This window comes from Centroberyx gerrardi, chromosome 9, assembly GCF_048128805.1.
Source record: "Centroberyx gerrardi isolate f3 chromosome 9, fCenGer3.hap1.cur.20231027, whole genome shotgun sequence".
Lineage (NCBI taxonomy): Eukaryota > Metazoa > Chordata > Actinopteri > Beryciformes > Berycidae > Centroberyx > Centroberyx gerrardi.
In genome coordinates, this window is record NC_136005.1 from 26,715,164 (window position 1) to 26,742,720 (window position 27,557).

Consider the following 27,557-nt stretch of genomic DNA (forward strand, 5'->3'; position numbering starts at 1 on the left):
TGTGCTGGGGTAAGGTTGCAGGAGCCTGGCTGAAAGGGGGTTAAAGGGATCGTGGGGGAGGCTTTGGGGGGAGAGGGAGGGGGGAGGGGGTGTAAAGGGTGGATGGTGGATGGTGGATGGTGGGGGGGCTATAGCACTGTGTCCATGAAGCTGGTGTCCAGACGCTGGATGAGCACCCGGATGAAGGACATCTCCTTGCGGGTGTTCTCGAAGATCACCCGGGGGTCGTCGGACTGGCAGCGCAGACAGTTGGGAGCCATCACCATGGCCAGGTTGTTCACATCCATCTTGGTGATGGACACATTGGCAGGCTGGGCAAATACCTGCATCAAGTCACATTTAAGACTGTTTTTTAACGCTTCCTGGGATCAAAGTTAAAGCAGAACTCTGGCCATTTTTGACCTGAACCCTACATTTCGGTCCGAATCAATCAGTATGAGAGGAAATTTCTTCCTCAAACCTTAGCCAGGAGAATTCATTCACCTATGCTTTACAAAAATTTTACGGTTTTCCCCTCTTTGCTGGTGGTGGAATGTTGTCTTCATCAACATGATGTGGTTCCTTCTACATGGGAATTTCTTTCAACATTGTCCTTTTCTGAGTCAATGTGCTTTATGGTTAATGTTAAGTTTAAGTTTGTTGAACTCCGCTGCCACACTCTTTTTTGAGGAAGGATGCATGACGAAGGCAGCCAATTACAAACCAGCATCAAGGCAATACCAGCTGTTGCTAGGTCTCTCTGACACACACCCGTTAAAGAAAAGGATTGAATACTATGTAGTCGCACCAGTGCACCCAAATTAGGTTTAGGAATTAGGGTTAGGGTTAAGATTAGAGTGTAGGTTAGGGTGTGTGTGTTACCTGTAAGAAGCGGATGAGGTAGCAGAGCACCAGTTTGTTGATGTGCGGCAGGCCCAGCACCACGTTGACGGCCGCCTCTGGGCTGTCGTAGTGACTGATACACTCCTCATAAAACTCGTGGGGGATCAACGGCTCCTCCAACTCCCTGTACCAGAGCTTCAGAAGAGACGCTGTAGACAGACAGACAGACAGACAGACAGACAGACAGACAGACACAGACAGACAGACAGACAGACAGACAGACAGACAGACACAGACAGACAGACAGACAGACAGACAGACAGCAGGGTAAGACTTTGAATTCCTGCAAATCCCTGCGGAAGACTTTTGCTGAAAGTTGAATAAGTTAGGTAACCCCGACGAAGGCTATTGCACATTGGTTTTTAATATTAAAGCTTTGTCGTTTATTCTCCAAGAGTTGCTGAATATTTTGAAGCTTTCTGATTTATGCAAAAAAGCGACAGATCTTTCTTTCACAGTTTCCACTGTGGCCCTGATGTAAAATTCCATGACTTTTACATGACTTCAAAGTCGGAGCGCTTCCGTGACCTAAAAAAAAGTGTTCTTCCTTCCTGGTTTGTTCATTTTATTTTTTTAAAGGGGGTGAACAGTCTGGTTTTCAATATAGTTAGTACATAATGCAGTGAATGTGTTTTTTTTACAAGCTACCAGTTAGTTTACAGTGGAAGAAATTGAACTACAGCAAAGCTTCCCTCAACAGAAATTATAGTTTAGTTAACTGAAGGTACTGAGAAAAAGTAGTCTAGTTCAAACTACTTGAGCTGGACTGTAGTTTGAACTGTGTGTATTGTCTGGGCCTTTAAAAAAAGTGGTGGGGGGTCAAAAGAGGTTGAATCAAGACATGAGAGGAGATAAAAAACGTATTATAAAAATAAAAGAATGAAAAATCCAACAAATTAACTTGGAAAAGCAGCAGAACAAAAATGCAAAAATGGGGCAACTAGACGTGCAGCAGCATAATGTTGCCACATAGCTGGTATTCTAGCTATCATGCTGCCTTCAGGTGCTGTCGGAAATCTCAGAATTATGAGTTGAGTGCACATGAATGATATAAAAAAGGGGGTAAATATGACAGGGAAAGTCTGGATTTTGCCGAGATGTGACGTTTACGGGCAACACTGTGTGTGTGTGTGTGTGTGTGTGTACCTGGGATGTGCGGGTCTTCCAGCCCTGTGGGGATTTTCCATTGGTCCACTTGCAGCTTGAGGGCGTTCACTTCATCTATGTCACCCGGAACTCTGGAGGTCAAAGGTTACAGGCCTGTTACACTCCTCTCCCAAGTAGCACTCTCCCAAGTCAGAACTCTGACTTTAAACTCAGAATTCAAATACATTTTTCACATGTGGCCCTAATCCTCTTCTGTACTGACACCGCTGAAGCTGTTGAGTAAAAAAAAAACAGGAGGACGGTTCTTCTCACAGTCCCTTCTGTTCCCTCCCTCACCTGAAGATGCCCTCTGTCTGGTCTCCGTTGAGGCCCAGCACCTCTTCGGAAAGGCGGGTCTGCACCCAGGGCAGCTGGCGGTCCGGGTAGCGCTCCTTCTGGAGGGCCATCACCTCCTCCAGGGACGAGCCGAACATGGAGGGGCTGAAGATGGCGTTTCTGGCGTGCTTGATCTCCTCCAGGCAGGGTTTCTGCAGGCCCTGCAGACAGAGAGAGACACAGAGAGAGAGAGATAAATTCGACAGTAGGGTGGAGGAAGAAGGGCAGCTTGAATACTTAAAGGATCTGGGTCAAAAAGCAGTGGGAGGAGAAAGAGAGTCCAATGGTGGATTTTGAGAGAGATGTCATTGAGAGAAAAAGAGAGCTGAGTGCTGAATGTTCCCCCCCATGCAGCAGAGTGGAGGCAGCACATTAATCTGGTGTTAGAGGTTAGCAGGTTAACACCAGTCAAATACTGGGCCTTGGTGTGCATGTCCACTAAGTGACAAATTGTCTCTATTAGCGCCCTGTTGAGATACTGGCACGACATGCTTCACAGGCGCCATGCCAACCTAGTGCCTGCTACCACAGACTGGCATCGCTGCCAACACACACAAACACAACACACATATCACACACACACACACACACACAGAGCGACAGCACACAGTATAAAGACTATAATGGTCCAAGCCTGATGATATTTTAGAGAACCAGGACCTACAGTGCCTACCTCGCTGAACAAAAACACTGAGGTTGTTCAAAATTAATTAATTCATTAATAGGTGCATAAATATGGTTGCTACAACAAAACAAGACTGCTAATTCCCTGTGAACGCTGTTTATAGCAGTTGAATGTGAGCTCAGTATTGGTGAGCGGCTGAGTGAGTGGTGAGTGTCTTGAGAAAATTCTGATTTCTAGACATTGTATGTTAACACTTACATGAACAACTATGAATGCCTAATTTGGTTACTTTTATGTATTTTTGACCTATTGAAAGAGTTTTTCCTAAACATGTTTTGTGTATTTGTGTATGTGTACAACATGGTGCAGGGAGAGAAATGCCTATGTGTATGCACTGTGTATGCATGTGTGCATATGTATTTCAACATTAGCTACGTTTACATGCACACCAATGATGCGATTATAATGAGATTAGGGCAATAATGCGAGTAAGTCAGAACCCGTGTGAACACCATACTCTGATTATGTTACTGCGATTATGCTCATAGTCGAAGTAAGCATAATCGCAGTAAGATTGTGGAATACTCAGATTTTAATCACATTAATGGACACCAATTTGGACATGTATACACCATAGTCACATTTCTTGAATTTGCGCATGTGTCCAGCTCACCATGTGAAGGTAAAAGGTGATTGCTGGGGGGGAAACAACTGCATGCATTGTCTCCTTCCTTCCAACAGGTTTCCCAGACTTTTGTAATTGTAACAGAGATAGGCATATGGCTGCGACGAACAGCATGGTATAGTAGAGCTCAATTATTGGCTGTAGTTGTTTTGCTTAAATTTGAAAGTGGCAGGACAGCAAACATGTTATTTTTATCAAAAAAATATCTGTATATATTCCATTTCTACAATTATCTCTGTATAATCTAAATAAATACTTCAGTCAAGTAAACAGGATTATTATGAGGAGTCATGTAAACAGCTTAATCAGACTACTGCCTTAATCACAGTATTGGCAATAGTCACATTATTGTGCACATGTAAACATAGCTAGTGTTTAAACACTTTTATAGATTGTATTTTTAGGAAGGAGTAATTTAGAGGAGTAATTTCTTGAGTTACTGATATAATGTTGCTTCTTTGAAAATTCTCAATTCTGTAATGTTGTGCACCGGAGAAAATTATTAAGAGATAAAAGAGAACTGGAACATGATATGAGTTACACTCTATCTTGTCTACTAATGATTCCCACAGTTCACAGTTTAAGCCTGAGTGTAGTTTTTGGCAGTGTCTACTGTACAGAAGACAATTTCACTATTCACACATTTCTGTACGTATATTACCTCCCTCTGTAAATGTGAGCATGTGAATAGCTAATAGTGCACATTTGTGTGTCTGGACACATGTCTGGACATATGTTCTTACCTCTGCATATCTGATGAGTTGAACAACTAACAATGCACATTTGTGCATCTGCTCTGTGAATCTACTAATGTGGATTGCCAAGGATGCACATTTGCACATCCTGCATACATGCTGTAAATTCATAGAGCTGTAAAATCTGTTACCGGGTAAATCTGTCAAGTCAACACAGCGAGAATTCTTTCCAGCCAATAAGAGTTCAGTATCAGCATGACAAAGTCGCTGTATCTTTGTCTCCAGCATGTTCTTTTTGCTGTTATTACTGGTTGCGTCATCTTTCACAACGCTGATATCTACAGCCTAATCTTTGCTGCTGCCATGACAGACCTCATTCCTCCCTTCCCAGCCAATCAGCAGCTCAGCCTGCCACTAGCGCAAGCTACAGAGAAAGACACAGATTGCCCGTTTTGCCCTGAGGATGGACACACACACACACACACACACACACCAGAGAACAGGAGAAATGTATGGGTACATGAGGGCAGAGAAAATGAACATGTCTTCTTCTAAAGGAAATTGAGTTGTAGGCAACAGAACAACCTTTTATCTGAGCAGACACAACTAAGTAAAGACAGACAGAGAGACGCCATACCTTCTTGGCCCCAGTCAGAGCAGCCTTTGTTAGTTTCCGGTAGCAGTATTTGGCGTAGCTGCTGATGGCCACTCCTGGAAAAAGAAAGAAACAAACACATATAAAGAAAAATATAAGATTACTTATTCAGCCATTTTAACTAATTGGAATTTGTCTTTTCGCATATACTTCATTAAAAATTCAAATACAGAAAATTGTTGTCATGAAAAGACACAAGTGCTGTACAAATGCTGTATCATTGGAAAATTAACTGCAGCTTCAAGAAATGGAAATTTTGAATATGTGCAGGTCAGAATGCAGTCGCACCCCTAGAGCAGTGTTTCCGGTTGTTTGTCAGCTTCTTGACATCTACAGTAAGCTAACCTGCTGCCTCATATACAGTATATCTTGATATCCTACAGTAATGGCATGAGAACGGACCAGACAGTGTCTTAATAGTTACACAACCAAAAGAATAGAAGGACAAGAAAAAGATAAGTAATATGTCACTGGTGTCATTTAGGCTGTCTAAATGGTGTCATTCACTATCCCATCATCTGTTTCAATTTAAATAATATAGTCAGAAAAACACTGCAAGTTTCATGAGGGCCAATGAAATCCATGAATAATTTAGAAAACTCCCTTAATGATGGATTGCAGAGAATGAGCTGGGGCCGTAAGGGGAAGACACCAACTTTTCAGCAAACAGAGTCTTTTCTGTTACTTACGTACTTATTTTCACTTTGGTGCATGCCAAACACTTTAGCACGCCGTTTGTTTTAGTAGATAGTAGAAGCTAGCTTTGAATCAGCTTAATGGTGATTTGATCAACAAGCAAACAAAAATGTGCGTTTATTAATCTAAGAAACTTCCGGTGTTACCATGGACAGTATGAAGGACACACAACAGTGGTAATAGGTAGCTCTTTCCCACGTCTCTATAAGTTATGTGACTCTCCCATGCTTCACCATGCAGGTGCCATGTCTAGCACACACAGTCACATTTCAAACATATCATAGTCCACTAGACATGAACGCTGCCAACCACACCCTGACAACCACTGGCATGCTTTTGGCTGTTGTACCAAAGGAAACAGGCCTCTACCAGCAGGGGTCCCCATAACAACCAAAAGACTTCAAGTTGTTTGCGGGTTGTAGGAATATCTTGTACATCAATAATAAAGGAGACGACTACATACATTAATGGCTACGGCATAGCAATGCTAAAAGTATGAAGGGGGTTTAAAACAAACATGCCAATGGCTGAGTAGAAAATGTACTGTAGGCCGTGCATGATCAGTAAATGCTGACAAATAGCTTAGGACAGGGATCAAAAAGAGGAGAAGATGAAGAAAGAGAGGCTTTGGGGTAAAGTTGAGAGAGTGTCAAGGGAGAGCGAGAGAGGAGGAGGGGAAGAGAGTCAGAGTTATTGCAGATACTTCAGGGGAGTAAAACCTTGTTTATCCTTCGTCAGAAACGCTTCTGAGAATCACCCAAAACTTCTGAAAGCCCTGAACTTCCATGGTCTTTCAGAACATTACGATATGTAGGAGGTGCTTAAGCTACTTGCAGGTCCACATACCACTTCAGCAGCTGTAGCTCTCTCCCTGCGGCTCTGCTCGACTCGGCTTTTGAAGCTTACCAGAAGTTGTTCTGAGGAGAAGGTACAGGCAGAAATTTGCGGCTCCCTCCAATTCCCGGCCCCCTTCATACCTCATTACAACCAGTCCCTGTGGAGGTGGGTGGCGTGTTCGGACGTTTCTGTTTCTGAGAGTCATGTTTTCGAACTGCATCGCCCCCAAACAGAAGCCCCGTCCGAACTTCAGAACACTTCTGAAACCCTCTCTGAACCGAGTATAAAACGAGCTTCAGGACGTTCGTCTCTGGTAAAACCGTGTTCTGATAAGCTTTTAAAAAATAATGTTGCCAGGCAATATACACACCAGTCCACACAGGTATGTTCAGACTGAAAGGCCACTTAGTTGATTATCTCCCATTGTTTTCACAGCACTCGATGTACAGGTGGATCAATGGCAGCGCAGATCATAGTCCCCGTCCCAATGTCATCATCATTAATCAACCTGGATAAAGTCTTGATCCAACTTGTCCCTCATTGCTTTGTTCCAGCAGCTAGGTCAGCCTTTACTCAATACCTCAACCAGAGCATGGACAAAGCTAGCTGGAGGCAGGCTTGGTTTAGACTGTGACCCAGAACTTTACCCTTTATTTAGCCAGACAGCACTGAGCTCCATGCTGTTTTCCAGTAAGACCCTGCTGAACATCCACAGTTACACACATTCACCCTAGGGAGCTGCCCAGCACAACCACAGTCTGTTCCACTGGAGCAGTTGGGGGTTCAGCACTTTGCTCAAAGGTTCATCACCAGCAGTTGTTTAGGGAGGGGAGAGTGTTATTCACTTTCCCCAGCCATATTTTCCCAGCCGGTCTTGGGACTCAAACCAGCAATGACCACAAGCCCCATCTTCACACTTATATGCCTCTGCCCAACCACAGTGACTATTGCTTCATGGTAAATATGAGCTTACGACTAGAAAATATGGTTCACCTCAGCTTTCAGATGGTAAATACTACTTGGGAACTCAGGGTTTGGTGATGGACTCTTGCAATGTTTGGTTTTCTGTCAAACATGAAGTATAATGTATCATCACTAAGTCCATGTGTGTTAAGTATAAAATAAAAGCTGATCAGGAGCAACCAAAGTCTACAGTAAACTACAATCATGGCATCTGAGCATATACAATACAGTAGAGGTGGAGTGGAGAAACTTTTGTCATGAAATCTATTTTTCACTTGACTCTGCTGGGGAACTTTACTGGTGCCAGTAAAGCAGATTCAGTGAAAAACATGATCATTCATAATCAGAATTACACAAGCATGGAAGTCAATAATTCAATATATACGTAATTAAGTATAAACACTGGTTATTTGACGAGACAAACATTATTAAATGATTACTTGGAAGGATTATTTAGTGGCTGCAGGATTTGACAGTGTGATGCAAAATGGATGATTCAAGCTTCCTGATGCTGAAAAAATATGTGTCTATGCCACAGTATATCTATTCACATTAGGCCTATTAGCGCCATATTGTGCAGTAGGAGATTTGCCCTGCATTTCCATTGAGCAACCTGTGCAGGACCTCTGATGGTGCGACTGGTGATGTCATTGATCCTAAACCCCTGTAGGGGGAAGCAAAGCATCAGTGCAGCTTTCACTGTGCCTGAACCTTTGGGAAAGAGGAGGAACATGACCACTTTTAAACGCTTTTGACAAGTAGTTCATTCAAGACCGCCAATGAGGATTTTGCAAGTCTCTTAATTAAACATTGCTCATGAACGTCAGGTCTGGGATGTTGATTGGTAGCCAATGTTTTGCATCTTGACCTTCATCCTTGTCAATACAATGCTTCATACGGCATTCGACATTGGGATTGGAGTTGATGCATCTTATTGGTTTTCTGTTTGGAATATAGCAGGAACTGGTCTGGTCTATTTGTTGGATTTTACACTGTATCTGTAGCAGTTTCCCTGAGTCAGAAGTTTGGCTGTCTGTCTAATTTTGGTTACAACACTTGAAGGAGGACACAAAAAAAAGGGAGAGCTGCTGACTTGTTTACATGAGTCGAGCTTTAACCAGGCAAGGAAGAGTATGATTGGATGACTGCTGAACATGGTAAGTACAGAGATATTTTTTTTCACCCAAAATCATCCCACGGTCGATCACAAAACTCAGGTTGCTTCCCCCCAGGACTATAGGATGAACATTAGAAGAGATCTCATGTTTGTGTTTCTTTGCTCATTTCCTCAGTGTATTTTACCATGAAGGTCAATAAGGACCCAGAATTAAAAAAAAACCTGGCAGCCTATTCTTTTCCCCATATATACTTATATTTTCCAAATGCAAAATCATATCACACTAATGATGAGCCACAAGAAAAATAACAACCATAATAACGGTTAGACTGGCATGGCGTTTTTTTAGGGTTAGGGTATATTTTTGGATTGAAACTGCCAATAGTATTTTGTTTACTTTAAATTTGACTATTTTCATGCTAAAAAATGCCTCTTGGAAGTGGAAGACGCAATACAATGGCATTGGCTTGCTAGAATATAAATAACAATTTAAAAATGTCATTACAAAGTGCAAATAATATAATTTGGATGGAGAACTTGTGAAACTGTGATGGTAAAGCCGTCTCATTTGTGATTACTACAGCAGAATAAAATGTAGCTAATATCACGATTCATTTTTCTGCCCCACGATACGTATTGTCACATTTTTACATCGCGATATATTGAATTTCGATATATCGTCCCATCCCTACTATTGACTATAGATGGCTGAGTGTGTGTGTGTGTGTGTGTGTGTGTCTTGCTCCCTCACCCTTGGTGTCATTGAGGGGGTCCATGTGTCGGTAGATGTAGCCCTCCAGGTAGGAGTGGAAGCGGGGCGTCGGGGGGAAGAAGGCCAGGCAGATGGCCATCAGCTCCCAGCCTCGCTCCAGGCTGTCGTAGCGGAAGTTCTCCGTGGTCTGACGGCACAGCTGGATGTAGAGCTCGTCGCGCAAACCCTGGTTGCTCCAGCCACGCACCACCACCTGGTAGAGAGAGAGAGTGAGAGAGAGAGAGAGAGTTGAGTTGAGTTTAAAGTGGTATAAGTAACCTATGACCTCCGTCGGCAGAGGTTATCTCCTCCTACACAAGTCTCAGGCTCGGCCCCCCCACCCCTCCTGTCCCCTTGAGCTACGGTGGCCTGTAATTGACACAAAAACAAAGTCACATTTTCACAACAGAAGCAGAAAACAGACAGGAGGCTTGAATGCTTCTTCTAATGCTAGAAAAAGCGTCATTTATACTAATCATGTGGAAAAAGAGAGATCCAAGGCACTTTATTCCATTTGGTTAGTCATTTAACTTTGTAATGACTAGCCAAATACAATAAAGACTTTTTAACAGATTTTTGGAGTGCCTTGGATCTCTCTTTTTCTGTATAATTTACTCTTTTGGCTCATGCAAACCTAATTAGGGACCGAGTCTGAGAGCTGCATCTTACAAACAGTTGCTAATGAAAATGGGCTGTTGTGTGAAACGAGAGATCACCAGCTCATTAGAACATCTAGGACATATCTTTGTAATATAATCAACAATTAAAAGAGGATGGTGTGTGTGTGTTTTTGCCCTTGCCTAGAATATCAGCGCAAAATATCGGCGGCCTCAATCCAAAAATATTGGCCTTCAAGGTCTAACATTGGTCTAACTCTGCACAATAAATGGTACAGAGATAACTTCTTCATCTTGTGGTCCAGACTTGACAGAGCGGCGGTTCAGGTTGTGTACAGACCTCCAGGGCGACGTGAAGGGGGTCGATCTTGGCGCGACGGTCCCCCATGTAGGTCTGGATGAGCTTGAAGATCTCCACCGCCTCCTTCTTCACGTTGCGGTCCGAGGTCACGATCATGGGCTTCTTGATGGGCTCGCTGCTCCAGGCCAGCATGTTGGCGATGGACACCTTCCTTCGAAACAGACCCTGGGAAAAGCGTGGAAGAGAGACAAAAGAAGGGCGAGAGAGCGAGAGAGGGAGTTAGGAGGAAGAAGAGAAGAAGGGGAGAGAGGGCGAAGGACATCAACACGCTTGACATCAACATCAAGGTGAGCAATGTCAACAGAAAGAACAGTGAAAAGGCAAGCCAGAGAAAAATGAACCTATACCGTATATTCCATTGGTAAGAGAGTGTGTGAACTGTATAGGAGTGTGAGAAGGTGTATTAAAGCAGTTCAAATCCCTGGACCGGCTGGAGAAATCTGGGTCAGGGAAGTTAAGTGAGTGTACAGCTCTCCCCTCCTCAACAACTACCACAGATGTGCCCTCGAACAAATCTCTTAAAGGATAAGTTTGGTGATTTTGGACCTATATATAATTTGTCTCTTACATACCTGTAGTACTTGGACCCACAGAGAATATTGGCTCCAGAGTCAGCTGTCGGTTGAAACAGTGAGCTCTGTTGCCTCTTGCTGCTAACAATGAGGCCAAATGGGGTTTGTGGGTGAAAGTGTGTTACTGGCGGAGTGATCTAGTTTTGGATGGTCAGGTCAGACTGTAAACAGTAAAGTTTGGTAGGAGACGATCCACTGAGCGGAAATGGTGCGGTGCTGCTGCTTTCCGGACCGTGGATAGAAATACGTAATTTGGTCGCCATATTGTTTTCACAGACCTTTTTGGAGATATTTTGACAAACCCTGTTTGGACTCATTGTTAGCAGCAAGAGGCAACAGAGCTCGCTGTTTCAATAGACAGCTGACTCTGGAGTCAATATTCTCTGCTGGTCCAAGTACTACAGGTATGTAAGAGACAAACTATATATACAGTATAAAAAAATCACCAAACTTGTCCTTTAACCCTGAACTGCTCCAGTGGTGCTGATCAGTAGCCAACAGTAGATGGTTATAGGATCTGAATGTATATAAATATGTAAGTGTAGCAAGCGTTCAACCAATCAGGTTTTTTGGGGCTGATTCTGATCACTGATCCAAGTGCCGATTAACTAACTAACTAACCCTATTATGCATTTCCTACAAACAATGGCATGTCATGTAAAGGTGCACAGCAAACATAAACAGTAATGTTTCAACCTAGCACTGTGTTTAACCGATTGTTCTTGTGGCTGTCGTAACCATATGGAATAATATAAATCAAAAAATAAATCATACTTTTTATTGATTTTTTACGTGTTGGTGTGTGCTTGATGAGAAAGGCTTTCATTCTGCCCAATACATTTGACTGTTTCTAATCATACAGGCTATGAAATTCATAGCACAATGTCAGAAATGAATATATGTGAGCTGCAGTGTTTCAGTGTTTATTAACCGTTGAAAATAGTGAATGGATCCAATAATCAAACTGTTCAGAAAGGGGTGAAAGAAATGAAATGAGTCAAGTTTCTCTCTGAAAACAGAATGGATGGGTCCGTTCTCTATTAAAATAATAACAAGACTAGGTCAAAACCTAGTATATGGCTGGACCGTGTCCGTCTCCTCTCTCCGCCGCTGTACTCTCCACCACGCCCACGGCCGCATTGATCCTCCCGATCCAAGCCCCGGTGAGTGAATGTCTGTCACTCACTCAGTGAGTGACAGACATTCGCGTTTATAGGGCTGGCCCCGCTGTTGCGGTCCAGCCAAAAATACTGTATGCCTATAATGTGATCAGGCAGTTGAAACAGTGATTGGCTGATTTTAAAATATAATAATTAAAATATAAAAAGTGTAGAAATAGTTTGAGCCACTAGGAAGTGAAAGAAACAAATTGAGATGACTTTGCGAGAGCGTATTATTTTGTTAAAGGTGTGACATCAGTAAACGGTTAATTTAAAAAGGCCAGCAAAAATCAGCAGGGAAGCTGGAATCACAATGAAACTCCAGGTGAACAAAGACAGGCACACAGTGATGCGTGTGATGGGAATGTGTATGCAAATGTATTCAAAGCTATGCACATGTTCAGACACACACATACGGTCTGTGTGTGTGTGTGTGTGTGTGTGTGTGTATGCCTTCTCGAGTACCTGCGTGTGTTTGTTGAAGTGCTTGGACGCCCAGTTCTCGATGTCGGTCTCCGAGGAGGGTTTTCTCAGGGTGAATTCTGGGAAGACCCCGCAGCTGGCACTCGGCATCATATTCCTGGCGTTCCGACTGGCCTCGAACTGGGCGCAGGCTCCCAGGTCCTCCGACTGACCGGGGGAAGAAAGACAAAGAGGGAGAAAGACAGATTGAGAGAGGAGATGGGAACACATATCTCTGGTGTTGCTGCATAGAATTGAATAATAGATACTTATGAGGAATCTGATCATTAAAATCAGTTCAGGTTAAGGGCTTCCCATAGGCAACAAGTTTAGTATTGATCAATTCTACAATAAATATGTAATCAATCAAACTGCATCATATCCATCATATCAGAGGTGGACCAGATCCTGTTTTTAATAAAAGTCCAATATCGGCCCCATGTATCGGTCTAACCCTGGTATCCAGTTGTGTGTAGCCTCCCTGGTCTGTGCCATTCTAGATGTGTGTGTGTGTGTGTGTGTGTGTGTGTGTGTGTGTGGTCAGCCTGTCTAGGTGCAGCGATAGTGTCTCTAGCTGGAAGAGGCAGCAGTGTGACTATTATATAAGCCAATCTGAGGCTAGCTTAGCAGCATTACATGAAACATTGATGGCTTCCCAGCAGGGTGGGGCTGTAAGCCATAGGAGACCAGACCTGACTGGGCCACTCATTGTTTATGTGTGCGTGTGTGTGTGTGTGTGTGTGTGTGTGTCTTACCATCATAAAAAGATTTCGCTGTATCACGATGTAGATCACTATATTGCAGGAGTCCATGTAAACTCATAGATGAAGAACCATTCTCATCACAACTCATTTGCATGAAGAGGATTACGGGAGATTTAACTGCAGCAGTGTGAGGATTAAGTTGAATTTTTACAATAAGACAACTTTTACTTTCTTTTATGAATTATCTCCCACACTGACATATCATTAACATAGAATTGCTTGAATTTCTTTCTCTTCTTCATCATGCTTAATGACAAAATTATTCCTTCTCCATTTATTTCCTCTTTTTGTCTATTATTCATTTCATTATTATTTCATTAGTAGATTTAACCAATTTATCCTCAACACCTCACCAGGATATGCAGAAACCTCTGATTACTCCAGGTTGTGCAATGTTCAAGTTCCTTTCAAGATGCTTGGAAATCATTTAAACATCTGCAAATCATTTTATTAACTGGCTTTCTACCACAGTACAGTTGTCTCCAAGAGGTAAATTCAAGTTAGTCATGGTGAGAGGCTTCACTCCTCTATACCTGTGTGTTGGCAAACGTCGTCACAGTGTGGAAAAAATCAGATTCTAGAAATCACATCTGTTCGTTATTGAGCAGTATCTAATTCAAGTTCTTTAACTGTAAATCTTCTCTTTTTTTCTCATTTTTCACACAACTCCCATAATCCTGTAATCGTATGCAGATGACTTTTGATAAGGTGAAACAACAACTTACGTCTGGGTTCCTCATCTGTTCGTTTACATGGACTGCTGCCATACAGTGATATGTGGGATAACTTTTTAATTCCCTGCATGCTGCTGTACCTGTGAGGGGTGAAGGTAAGGCTCTGGGGAGGCCAGGTTGGTCTGAACCGAGAGGCTTTTCTCCAGCAGGGCTTGAGGGAAGCCCAGCCGATCAAAGGTGCTGCGTTTCCAGTGGTGTCCGTCGCTCTGCGCCAGCGCCTCGTCCTCGCTGAAGGCCCTCACCACGGGCCCCGGCAGAGGCAGCGGCAGCGCCCCGTCGCTCTCGTAGCCGTCCTTGGAGCCGCCGCCCTGCGCCGCCCCCCCTCCCTGCCCCGAGTCCCAGCTGCTCCTCTGCTTCATCACCTGCTGGGCCTCCCACGCCAGCCGGGCCTGGGCCAGCACCGCCTCCGACATGGTGCCTGCCGCCGCCTCGCCCTCGGGCCCCCCGCAGCGCCCCAGCTCCTGGGGGAGGGACGGCTTGCGGCTCTTGCGTTTGCGGTTTCCCCCGGGGGAGAAGGCCCCGGGACCCCCCGTGGAGGAGGAAGAGAGGGAGTGGTTCTGGCTGGACGTCCAGGATATGGAGTCCTCGTAGAGCAACCTCTGGCCCGCCTCCCCGCCCTCGCCACTGTAGTCCAGCAGTAGGCGCGGGTCCCTGATCAGAGACTGGCTGTGCTGCAGGGTGTACGACCCCCCGTAGGAGCCTCCGTAGCCCCCCGTGGTGCCGTAACGCAGCAGGCGGTCGGCCGTCTTGAAGCGTGGGCTGGAGGAGGACTGCTCCACGTACACCAGCTGCTTGACGTACTCCTTCCCCACAGGGCTGTACTCCAGGCTCTGGGTCTTCTCCGGACACTTCTGCCTGGTCAGGACCAGCTGGCCGTAGGGCGACTGGCCCTGCTTGGGGGAGTGATAGAGGGGGGCCGAAGACTTGCGGGCGGGCGACTTGCCGGTGCCGTAGAAAGCGGAGTCGGAGAGGTGGTGCATGTCGGTGGGGGGCTCCTCGTAGATGGGCGGGGGCTGGTACTCCGACGGCGGCTCCTCGTACAGCGGGGGTTCGTAGGCGTAGCGCGGCGAGGGGGGCTGGGAGTCGGCCGAGGACCGGCGGTGGGTGCCGGTGCCGCCCAGCTCGGCCCGCTTCAGGAAGGGAGACTGCCGGCGGTCGGCGTAGAGGACGGGGGAGCCGTCCGGTTCGGTGGGGGGGTTGCCCCCGGAGGACCGGCGGGTTCGGGAGGCGGTGCCCCCGGCGGAGGGAGGGCCAGGGGTGGGGGGGTCGCAGGGGGAGTAACCGTTACCCTGGTGGGCCAGGAAGCTGGGCTCCCTGTCTGTCACCTTGATCAGCATTCGCTCCTTTGTGCCGGTGTTCCACCTGAAAGGAGAAGTCCTGGGAGGAGAGGAGAGGAGAGGAGAGGAGAAGAGAGGAGAGGAGAGCAGAGGATGTGGAGAGGAGAGGAGAGGCGAAGAGAAGAGAAGAGAAAAGAAGAGAGAAGATGAGAGGAGAGGAGACGAGAGGAGAAGACAGAGGGTGGGAGGGAGGAGAGAGGATTTAATTATACTTTATTCAGGTCTGGGGTCAGATAGATAAAGAGCTGTCTGTCAGATTCACAGTGCAGAGCTTGCCAATACTTTGAAGCAATGTAGGCAAGAAATATACAGTGTGCTAACAATTATGACCAACAGTATTTTAACTTACAGTCCAATATGTTCTTCACATTGCCTACATGTTCCAGTTACCACTTCATATCCGATATGTGCCAACAGTATTAATCATCTGTATGGCCTCAAATTGATGCCAGTGTACCATGCTGTCCAACCCTGGTTATATTCAATGAATAGCAGGAATACTGACATTTTTGGGGGAGCATAAAAACAGTGAGAGCACATTCCACAATGTTACTGAGATAAGAAACACACTAATACTAATACTCACATGTAGAGAGTCACCAGAAACAGCCCAACATATGGTTTAAGTAAGACAGTATAGGAAACCTTCTAGCACTTTCCCATAACTTAGCCTGGGTAAGTCCAAATTAGATCTGGTAGTTTTTATTATTATAATGGTCAGGAAATAGACAGGCAAAAATTCCCAGAAATGCATTTGGAAGTCAAAAACAAAGGAAAAAAAATAAATAAAATGTATTCGATATGAGCAGGTTTGGAAGTTAGGTAACACTTTACTTCAAGTGGGGCTCATAAATCATAAGTGCATTATAAGTACATTGTGAGTGCAACATAATCTGAGCATGATATAATAAACAATCTACAAAAAAATGGGGTTGAATACTTCATGTGGCATCTGTACAGTTAATGGCATGATATTGAATTGAATGTTATTTTCCTGATGTTTGCCTGATGATTATATTTTAAGAAATCCATGCATCTAACGGTAATAAAATCTGCTTTTAATTCATCACAATTAGGCTTGGGCCGATATTCAATATTATCGAATATTGCGATCATTTGTGAATATCGTGATATTTCCCACAATATCGAATATTCAAGTCAAGCTTTTAATTTATAAACCTATAATCTACTAGTGGTGAATTTTTATTTGATGTATGTAATTTGGAAGAAATAAAATAAAATACCCCCCCAGAAAAAACCTGGGGAAAAAATAACACGATAGTATTGTATATCGTGATATTTTGGCAGGACAGTATCGCGATATAAAATTTTGGATATCGCCCAAGCCTAATCACAATGCATTTCAAGTAAAGAGTTCTGGGATGTTTTTGGTGGTGAATGATGAAGATGCAGTAGACTTTGCCATAGCTGATATCTAACTGGCACCAGCCTCCAGTAACGAGACACCTTTAATCCATCAGTCTGGCTCCGGCTCCATTCACAGTCATTCATTCGTTCCTTTTCAGCCGCTCCGCCTTAAATCTTTTCCCAAATTCTGCCCTGTTTGTCAGACAACAGCCGGAAGAGGGAGGCCATTGTGGGATGAGAAACAAGAGGTGAATTAGGCGAGGGGGAGGGAAGTGTGAAATCGATTCCGGCGCTGGCCACCCTCCGTTTCCAAATACTTCCACACGCTGATCCCCGAGGCCCATACTGAACAGTGGGAATGTTCTGTGTGAATGTTAATGTGTGTGTACTTGTGCGTAGAGGCTAGGATTAAGCGTTACAGGGGCTGCGCTGGCACCGACCACGACATGCTCCGGAGCCATGGAGCTGTAACCCACTTTCTCCCCCTCTCCTCCTCCATCACCTCGTCTATCTGCCCCTCTTCTCGCTCTCTCTGTCTTTCTCTCTCTCTGTCTTTTGGTCTTTGCCAGTAATCCACTACAAAGTAAAACATTGTTCTTCTTCTCCTTATCCATAAATTATTCAAGACCATTTGACCTTCAAATCAATTTACACATTCCCTTGCCTCTCCCATCTGTCTCGATCTATCTCCGTCACCGCAGCGCCGACCCGCAGATCCATCCCCCCTTCGTCTTCTTTTCTCCAGCAGGAAACTCATTTCTCCTGCTCAGTCAGGTTACAGTCATTGAGTTCTTTCATTGGGATACTAATTCCGACCAATCACAGTGCGTATCAAGCATCAGGGAGTGGACAAATGTGATCGGGCCAGTACAGTAATTTGTCGGAGGATCTGGCCAGCCAAAGACTCATCATTATCTTCAGATCACATCTAAAAACAGATGTGAAGACATAAAAATTGCTGTTCATTTGGCTAATGACAGAGCTGTTATTCTCTTTATGACTTAATAGTTTGTAAAGATGGAAAGATTCATAAAAATGACCTCAATATTGAGGTCAGTTTTTGGCAAAACGGGGACAAATCTGTCAGTGCTGGGTGTTTGTATTTTTGAGAAATTCCTGTTTCCCATTACTGCAAAATAATTTCTAATGGATAATTAACTGCAGGAACTTTATCAAAGGAGTCATTTTTAAATCATAATCATAATCTATCATAAAACGTATGGCCTTTAAACATGGTTAAAATGTAATATCATCTTCACCTGCAAGTAATTACAATCAATGTTTAAGTCAATGTACTCCTCATTCCCTATGGACAAGTTGAGGCTTTTCTTACTGAGCTGAACACAAGAGGGCTAGATCATGACTTTCACTACTAGCCTGGTTCCAGACTCCCTCCCACTTTCTAGTGATTGGTTTGGAGAAAATCAGTTTCTGAATTAGCTATCTCAGCAAACATGAAACATCTTGGATGGCCTTCATCTGATCATGCGCATTTTAGATTCAGCAGTCAAACCGATAAAATAACAGCAAACGGCATCATCAGAATTCCAGGAGGTAAAGTGGCTTAGAGCCAGCAGCCACCTTGTAGCCAAACCATGTAATCAAATGAGTTTTTGTACATACATTTCTCTCCATAACAGATGCAAATTTCTCAATGATTGTATTGTTGAAGTCGGGAATACATTTGCATTGGCTTCACTACATCCAGTCGGCCAGGCCTGATCACACGCGCTCCTTGAAAAACGTGCCTGTGTATTATGTTCCTCTGTCTGTTATATCCATGTCCAGTCCATCAGGTCCCAGCTCTTTCACTCTGAGCTTATCTGCGCCTGCTGACCTGACCTCTCAAACTGTGTTTGAGTGATTCCACTGAATTCCCTTTGTCCGTTCGCTGCGAGGAGGCACTGCTGCTTGTACTTTCCATTTGCACAGGTCAGCTCGAAAATTGCCGACTGACCTTCCCTTATACTTTCTTTGCTTCTTATTCTACAAATATCAGAGGTGAGGTTGTGCCCAGCGCTTCTTTGGGTGCACTTTGTTGGGTGCACCTTTGGGTTTGAGTCTGGCCATCTTTTTTTTTGCCCATCTTTTGATCCATTTCATGCAGAACAAAAACAATTAGGAACATAGAAACAAAAAACATCCTACCCCCTGTGGTCATGACTTACACAGCACTTCACATCTCATTGCAGCAACAATATTTCACATTCCACAGTAAGACAGGGTAGCACCATCTTAAACTCAACGAGTCACTTGTGTCTGCATCTTTGCCTTCATATAGGAATTGTATCAGGTCATCTGGTAAGTAGTTCATCAAAGGTTTCCATACTCTTATAACAATGCCCTCAGATCTGGTACTCAGTCTTTCCATAGGCAAAACTCTAAATATCTCACAGCACCACAACAGTATTTTTTGAAGGGATTGGTTCCTACATGGAAGACTGAGCAGGAACAGACCTGCATTCTTTGTAGTGATGCTGTTTAACTCTTTGGAGATCAATGACCAAAATTTGCAAATGGTAGGACGCTGCCAGAGGCAATGAATATACGTACCAGTTTCCTATTTGCATTTTAAGCACAGTGGAGATCTTTTTGGATCTAATTTATGGAGAATACATAGGGGTTCTGTGCTGTCTAAGCAAAATTTTGTACTGAATCTCCTTTAAGTGTGTTGCTGCAGAATGTGCTGCTACATGAGAGGGTGGCTTCAATCCAGTCGGCCTCCAGGTCCCTCTCTCAGACTGATATAACATGATCAGTGTTATGTTTGTTCCAGGTATCCAGTGACTGATAAAAATACAAAAAATCATCTAAAAAATACATATAGCATGACTGCTGTAGCAGCGACAGTTTTGGAGAAAAAATACATCAAGAAACTTTCAAATTAAACTTTGTTTTATCATGGAAGTGATGCATTCTACAGTATGTCAACACAATTTCAATGAATATTTAGGTGGGTTAGCACTACTGGCCAGTCGCCACTGTGTGTGTGTGTGTGTGTGTGTGTGTGTGTGTGTGTGTGTGTGTGTGAGAGAGAGAGAGAGTTGGTGGACACTGCAGATATGACAAGATCCAATATGCATGGGTGAGAGCAGATCTCCCCGCCATCTGTACTGACAGTCTGCAACTGGAAGTGTCACCTGGCCTCTCACCTGACACACACACACACACACACACACACACACACACAGGGATATGAGAGCAACAGCAGGGCAGGTCTGCAGGATTAAAAACTCGACGACAGAAGTAGCTTCAAGGCCATTTTCAGGGGACGGCCATGAGAAACTCCCTTTCACAGCAGACAACGCGGGTGGCAAGTCAAGGTTTGGCACAGCGGGGGAGAAGCAGCAGTGCCAATTTGCCTTTTTTGTGCATTTGGTAAAACAAACACATCACACTGTTTTTCCTCCTTGTTGAGTGAAAATCATCCTGGTTAACTTGTACTTCCCAAACAGAGCATGGCATACCAAACAGCTCAGTTTCTGGCTGGGCCAGCAGGGGGCAGTAGCCACAGCTACCTAACAAGTTGATCTGTCTAATGTTTGAAGGATAAGTTCTGCGATTTTGGACCTATATATCATTTGTCTCTTAAGTACCTGTGGTGCTCGGACCCCCTTGAAACATCAAGCTCCTTTGCCTCTTGCTGCTAACACTGAGTCCAAACGAGGTTTGTCAAAATATCTCCAAAAAAGTCAGTCTGTGAAAACGATGTGGAGACTGTTGGTCGGTTGGTGGAAATGCTTTCCACTCAGTGGATCGTCTTCTACCAAACTCTACTGTTTATATTCTGACCTGACCGTCCAAAACTAGATCACTCCGCCAGTAACACACTTTCACCCTAAAGCAGTCTGTGTTGCGGCAGAGGAAAATTGTTCCATTATTTCCTGATCAGTGAAAGTGTGTGTAATGGAGGAACTGTGTCCTGTTTACTCTCAACTCCTCTGTGGAACCTACAAATGGCTTTTTTGGAGATATTTTGGCAATCCTGTTGCTACCTCAATATATTGAGGTAGCAACAGGAGGGGAACTTAGAAAAAGGATCCTAGTGATGTTTTTTTCCACCTGTTCGTTAAGTCAATATATTCAGATAAACATGGGAGGGAAAAAAATGTATTTGGTTATTGTTATAATCACACAGCTAATTATTGCATTTAATGGGGACTATTTTAACTTTTTCCATTACTGCACACAGTAATGGAAAATCAGAGGGGGTGTAGCAGAACAAAAACCACTCACAGATTGGCCATATCAGCCGAAGGTGGTGCTGGAGGTGCAATACTGTCACAAACAACACTTCCATGTTGGTTTTTTTGTTTGACACCGCTTGGCCAATAAGCATTGGCTAGCTATAATCCTAGGGAGGATGTGTCCGAAAAAAAAGATGTCAGCGAGTGGCCATGCAAGCTATGGTATTAGGAGATGTTGGAACTGAATTAATTTGCAAAACCACAAAAACATCTAATAGCTGCATATTCACATGAATAGGTTTAAGGTGGACTGTGCCATTTTGTCCATCTTAATGCCGTTCCAGACACATTTTTCACATCTGGAAAAAATCTTTCGTATTGAAAGATGGTTAGCCGTCTTTGTTCATTCAGTGTGACAAGGTCAAGGACAGCCAACCCACAGAACAACCTCAATTCATACAGTCTGACAGGCTGATAATCAAGATTTTACTTCTCTCCAATCGCACATCTGACATACAGTGAACGCAAAAGACAATCGCATAGTCGGCAAGCATTAGCCCATTCACATCTAATCATTTTTTACGCATTTACTAATTTACATTCAATCCGTGTAAATAATATATACGGAGCCTTGTTTGACACACTCCCTGTAGACAAACAAGGGCCAAACAAGGTGCCAGCTACTGTTAATGAGGTGAAACCAGGCTATCAAAGTTAAATCACTTGTTCTCTTGTTCTATGATGTAAATGTAGTGCCCTCACTTGGGCCAGACTGTGCAATCTTGAAAATCCCAGAACGCAGTGGTGAGATGCATCATGTGATGTCTTGTATGACGGAGGCACGAACAAACAAGCGGACTAACAAACGAATGAACGAACGAATGAATGCATGGAGACCGATCCTGAACTCTCTCCATCCTCTTTCTCTCCTCCTGCCCTCCTTCCCCCTGTTCGTCCCTCTCTCTTTAATAAGATCCTTGGTGTGTGGTGCACGGCAGAGCCATCTAGAGGTCAATGGCTTCCATCTGTCTGAGATGAAGCTGTGCGCCCTATGACAAACTGCCTCTCTCGCTCTCCTTCACTGGCTGAAGACGCACAGGCTCTGGAGAGTGCTGACACCACATAGGCCTACTAGGTTATTTCCAGAAAACGGGCCGCTAACTGGCATAACTAAACGCTGGTTGAGGCAGAAGTCATATGATGAAAGAGAATATCCTGCCACTTCATTTATCTTTCTATAGTCAGACTCAGCAGATGTTTTTTGGGTACAGGGTATGTGCAGGTTTCAAATTTAAGACTTTTTAAGCCAAATTTAAGACTTATAAAGCTATAAATGTGCAGTATAAGGAAAAAGATGGGATGAATATCGTCTTTGTTGGGTGAAACCTTAAAACTTCAATATTGGTGATTTTCATGTTTTAATTTAAATTGAGGGATTACATGGTTCTTTATGGACTGACAAAGTTCTACCAGCCTTGGTGCTTATGAAACCCTTTCAAAACTCTGTTGAATAAACTAAAAAAATCATGGTGGTCAAACTAAAAACAAGACTGTTCATTGACATGTTGGAGATACGAGGTTTTCACCTGACAACAGTAATATTGTGCTACTAATCCTGTTTAATCTAAGAGTGGGCAGAGAAATCTGCCATTGCGTGGTGGAAAAATAAGACGTCTAACAATGGTATTCAAGACATTTTAATTAATTTAATTCAAATCATCCTGTACTTGTGTGTGTGTGCAGTAAACACTAACACCACCAGTGTAGTATTGATCAATTCTACAATAAATATGTAATGAATCAAACTGCATCATATCCATCATATCAGAGGTGAACCCCACTGACTGGACCAGATGTGATTTTTAATACAAGGACAATATTGGCCTGATATATCGGTTTAACCTTACATGTTCTATGTACTGTACAGCCAATAGTTTGATGTTCCACTGGGTGCAGTCAATGTGAATAACAAGCTAAAACAGCCTGTGTGCTCATAGAGTATGTACAGTGTGTGTATCTGTGCTTGTGTGTGTGTGTGTGCGTGCGTGTGTGTGTAGCGTCCTCTCGCTGGAGCAGAGAAGACATTTACAGGACACTGTGACCCCAGCCAGGCGTATCCACCAATCACTGCAGACTGCAGCAGATTACAGCAAACCAGCAAAAGACAGACTGGTTAGAGAAAGAGAGAGGGGGAGGATGATGGAGGGATGGAGAGTGAGAGAGAGAGAGAGAGAGAGAGAGAGAGAGAGAGAGAGAGAGAGAGAGAGAGGAGAGAGAGAGAGAGAGAGACACACAGGGAGAGAGAGAGATTAAACTGAGCGTAAAAAGAGAGGTGAGCAGCTCTGAAGGTGAGAGGGGAAGAAAATGAACGGAGGATAAATGTACCAATTAATTGAGACACATAAATAAGAGAGAGAGAGAGAAAGACAAAGACAGAGTGATACGGACAAAAAGAGAGAGGAAGGGGTGAGACAGGGAGAATGAGATAGAGAGATAGAGAAGGGTGGAAAGAAAGAGACAGAAAGATGGGACGACGCACAAGGCTACTGGTCTGATCCTGATCTGATAGTAATATAGGAAAACTGCACTAAAATCCAGGTGACATATATGACTTGTTCAGATTTGTGAGAAAGCACTAAAATTGGTCTACAAGTACAATTTGATGCCTTGAACATTTTCAGAATTGGAGCCATCGCAAAAATGCTATCGATCGGCTGTGGCGGACGTTTTTCTTTCTGCCATTAGTACCAGCATGGCTTTTCCTCCATATCTGCTGTACTGATCATGATAGGATTTATAAATATGTCTACACCTATGTTTTGATGGCAAAGGGATATAATACTGCTAATATGAAAATGCGAAAATATCAAACAAATCACGTATTGGTGCGAAAAACACCAGAGAGAACCAAGAACACTGCCATTTTACTATTCATGACAATGGGGCAGACAATGTTAAAATGTTCTCAGTTCTCTTAAAATTGCAATTTCATTGGATTTCTTTTACACCATAGCACTGAATTTGCAACATGGAAGGTCAGAGACACGGCTGGCCAAAAATAGATCCTGCTCTCATCGCCGATCAGGTGAAATGAAACCAAGTCTTGCCCTGCTGTGCGATAAAAATGATAGAAAAAGAGAGAAAGACTGTCATTGTCAAGAGGAATTTGCTCCTCAAGGGTGACGGTACCCCCAGTGTCAGTCCCTCTCCGCCTATCCCACTAGTTGAGATGGGTATGGATCAAATCTGATTATGTAGAGTCTAACTAACTTAAGATACTACGAAACATCCACTGACGTTCACCAAATTTTGATTTTTAAACCCGAAAAAAAAAGAGAATTTAGCAACTAAAACATTGGCAGTTCAACACATGCACTTATATGTGGAGGTAATGCCTGGTATTCTAATCTTCTATCTCAATAGATGCTGGTTACCTCAGCTTCAATGACATCATCATCTTCAAGATGAGTGACAAGTGTTGGGGGAGGGAACTTGACCAACTGAGGGGGAGGAGGGCGGGACTAACAATACACTTCCCGCTTTAAGGCAAAAAGTTGCATATTGTAGCTTTAAATAAAGGCTAAATAAACTAATAATGAGATGGAGAGAGAGAAGGATGAGACGCAGACCAAACCATCCAGGATGTCAAGTCCCTCTCCCTTTCCGGGCTCTGAAGGCCTGGAGCTCAACTAGAATCTAGTTCAGTGATGAGAACAGACCTCAGGACATTTCCAATCTCTACTAGTTTCAACTATATTTTCCAGGTTTATTGGTCTCATCCAGCACAATGGAACCACTTAGATTACTGGAAAAGTGTAAAACCCTGCCCATCTGGCGCACTGCACCACAGAACAGTCCAAAAGCACATAGCAAATGAGTGGATTCCATGTAATAGCAGCTTGTGTTTCATCTGTATTAGGGTTAGAGGGCTATTTCCAAGAGTGTCAACTCACTAAAGCCTAAGCTACAGCAAATTACCTGCGTCTAATATTTGCCACCAAAACTTCCAAACCTACTTAATATAAATACATTTCTGGGGACAAAGTAGAGTGATGATAAATTATTAGATATGTAGGACTCCAAAGTACCAGCTTAGAGGAAACATTGGTTCTGAATGCGCTCCAGAGATGAATTCTTTATGAATATGTCTTCCAAAATTTCATGTAACGGACCCCCAAACAGACAGATAGTCATAGGGTCATGGACTAACATCTGATGAGATCATCTCCCCAGACGAGCCAACAAGTTAACTTCGGACGCTGTTCTTACCTGTCCGGCTCCTCCCGGTTGCCCTGCTTTTCCGTCAGCTCCTGGTCTAGGGAGGAGGAGGTGCTTCCTTCTCGGCTGACCCCGCTGTTGCGTCCCGGGCTGTTGTCGGCCGACGCCCTCCCGCCTCCCCCGCTGCCGCCGCCTCCTCCTGCGGGGCGGGGAGCGGCGGTGTCTGTGTGCTGCTTCAGCGTCTGCAGCTTGGCCAGGGGGATGATATCGCAGGCCTGGGGCCGGTGCCACACGGTGCGCTGGGTGGAGGCGTTGTAGTAGTAGAACCGCGAGGTGTTGGGGTCGAACAGCTCCCACCACTGGTTGTCGCCGGTCCGCTTGATGCGGACGCCCTGCGGCGGGTCCCAGACGCACTCGCCCGTCAGCAGGTTGGCGTACATGCGCTCCCGCGTGCGCGGCTCGATGATCTCCACCCACTCCAGCCTGCAGGGGGAAACAGAGAGTTAGAGTTTGCTTGTTTTCTTGGTTTCTACAAGGCTTTCAAGTGATGTAACATGGCTTCTGGAACTTATGACTTGGCTATCTCAACATTATAAAATAGATATGGTTCATTTCGGCGCCGTTTTTGACTGGGAGCCAATCAGTTAATCACTGATACATCTGATCGATTTTGTGTTTAGGTACTGTCAGCCACCCTAGGCTGCGCAGTTCCGTATTTTGTAACTGGGATTGCAATGGAGAACAAAATAACACTTTTTCAACAAATCATTTCTGTGTGAAGTTTGCATATTCCTCCTGTGTTTGCATGGGTTGAATTGGTGAATTGGTGACTCTGAATTGCCTATAGGTGTGAGTGTTTCTATGGGATAGGAGGCTTCATTGGTTCCCATGGTGCTCTGAGGCAGCAGTGCTAGGTCACACACACACACACACACACTCACACACACACACACACACACACATTCATAATCTCGTGCCCTGGCCCAGTCACAGCCAGGCAGACAGGCAGACACACCTGGGAATGACTGGGCCTTTAGAGAGTACAGGGAAAGTGTGTCCGTGTGTGTGTGTGTGTGTGTGTGAGAGAGATTTTGGGGATGACAGATGAGGAGGAAGAGGCCGTCATGAAATATTCTGTCGCAGGTACTGGATTGAAACATACACTGCCAACCAGCCTTCATGTGTGTATCTATTGATTTGTGTATGTATGCGTGTATCTGTGCACGGTCCCTACTGATGGAGGACAACATACAAGACAGCAAAAGCACACACACACACACACACAAAGCAGGGTATTGGTCCATCAAAACTGTCACTGGCCATGTTTACATGAACATCAAAAATACGGTTATAATGTAATTAAGGTAATACTACAAGTAAGGCAGAGCCCATGTAAACACCATACTCTGATTATGTTAATGCAATTATGCTTTTAGTCAAAGTAAGCATAATCACATCATACTCCTTTTAATCACATTAATAGACACCACTTAGGACATGTATACAACTGTGCATTTTTAGATGAGTGTCAGAGCAACTGAACATGTTTGTGTCCATTGAAAAGCACTGAAGACTACAGGCAACAGAGCCACAAAGTAAACCTTGGCTCTAACCTATAAACATTCCCTCATGTGGACCTCCTTAATGAAATTGAATTTATTTTTTCAGCAATAAAACCTCCGATTCCCACAATTCTCCCTGGATAATTGTATTAAGTGCTTCAGTCATATAAACGGTATTATGGGAGGTTGTTAAATTATGGAATCAAAACTTGTCTCCATCTTTGTTGCTCAGCTCATTGCTGTGGTGTTTCTGCACTGCTCTTCCCAGAGATCACCTGTCAATCAAACAGTATGTCCAGTACTGTGACGCCTTTCTCCTTGGATTTTCTCTTGATGCAGAGGCAATTCTTTCTCCATGGCTGTTAGCAATTTAACATAAATAATTTGACTTCTGCTTGAAATACCCTGGTTTCAGCCAAGTATACTTGAGTCCAACGATCCTCCAATACTAACAGGCCAACAAAAACACAAAATCCATATTTTGTTCGGGCACACAAGTGATCTACAGTAAAAGTATGCTGCATGTCTATTAGTGGGATACAAGATTACAAAATTGCTATGGGATTACACAGAGCTACTACATATTACGCATAATAAATAGGAAACCCACTCACATAGCTCTGCACAAACCTGTCTGCTCCAGCTTCTGTCTGCGCGCACGCACACACACACACACACACACTAGTCTCTCTAGTGTCCTGGGAGGAGGGAGGGAGGCTTTCAGATGACTCACACACACCTACACAGCAAACACACACACAGTTAAATTAAAAAAATTGTGTGTTGAATATGTGCAATATCTAAACCATATGAGGCTGCGGTGTTTT

The 27,557-nt window shown here is 44.0% G+C and overlaps 1 protein-coding gene across 1 annotated transcript; it reads right to left on the reverse strand.

Annotated features, from left to right (window-relative positions):
* Positions 1–128: 128 nt before the first annotated feature.
* arhgap39 (Rho GTPase activating protein 39) lies at positions 129–25,665 on the reverse strand (the record flags this gene model as incomplete). Its single annotated transcript, XM_071906915.2, has 10 exons — positions 129–323; positions 862–1,031; positions 2,029–2,120; positions 2,326–2,525; positions 5,007–5,080; positions 9,389–9,602; positions 10,346–10,531; positions 12,564–12,728; positions 14,139–15,435; positions 25,220–25,665. Coding segments are annotated over 10 exons (3,039 nt in total), but the record flags the coding sequence as incomplete, so codon positions are not given.
* Positions 25,666–27,557: the final 1,892 nt, after the last annotated feature.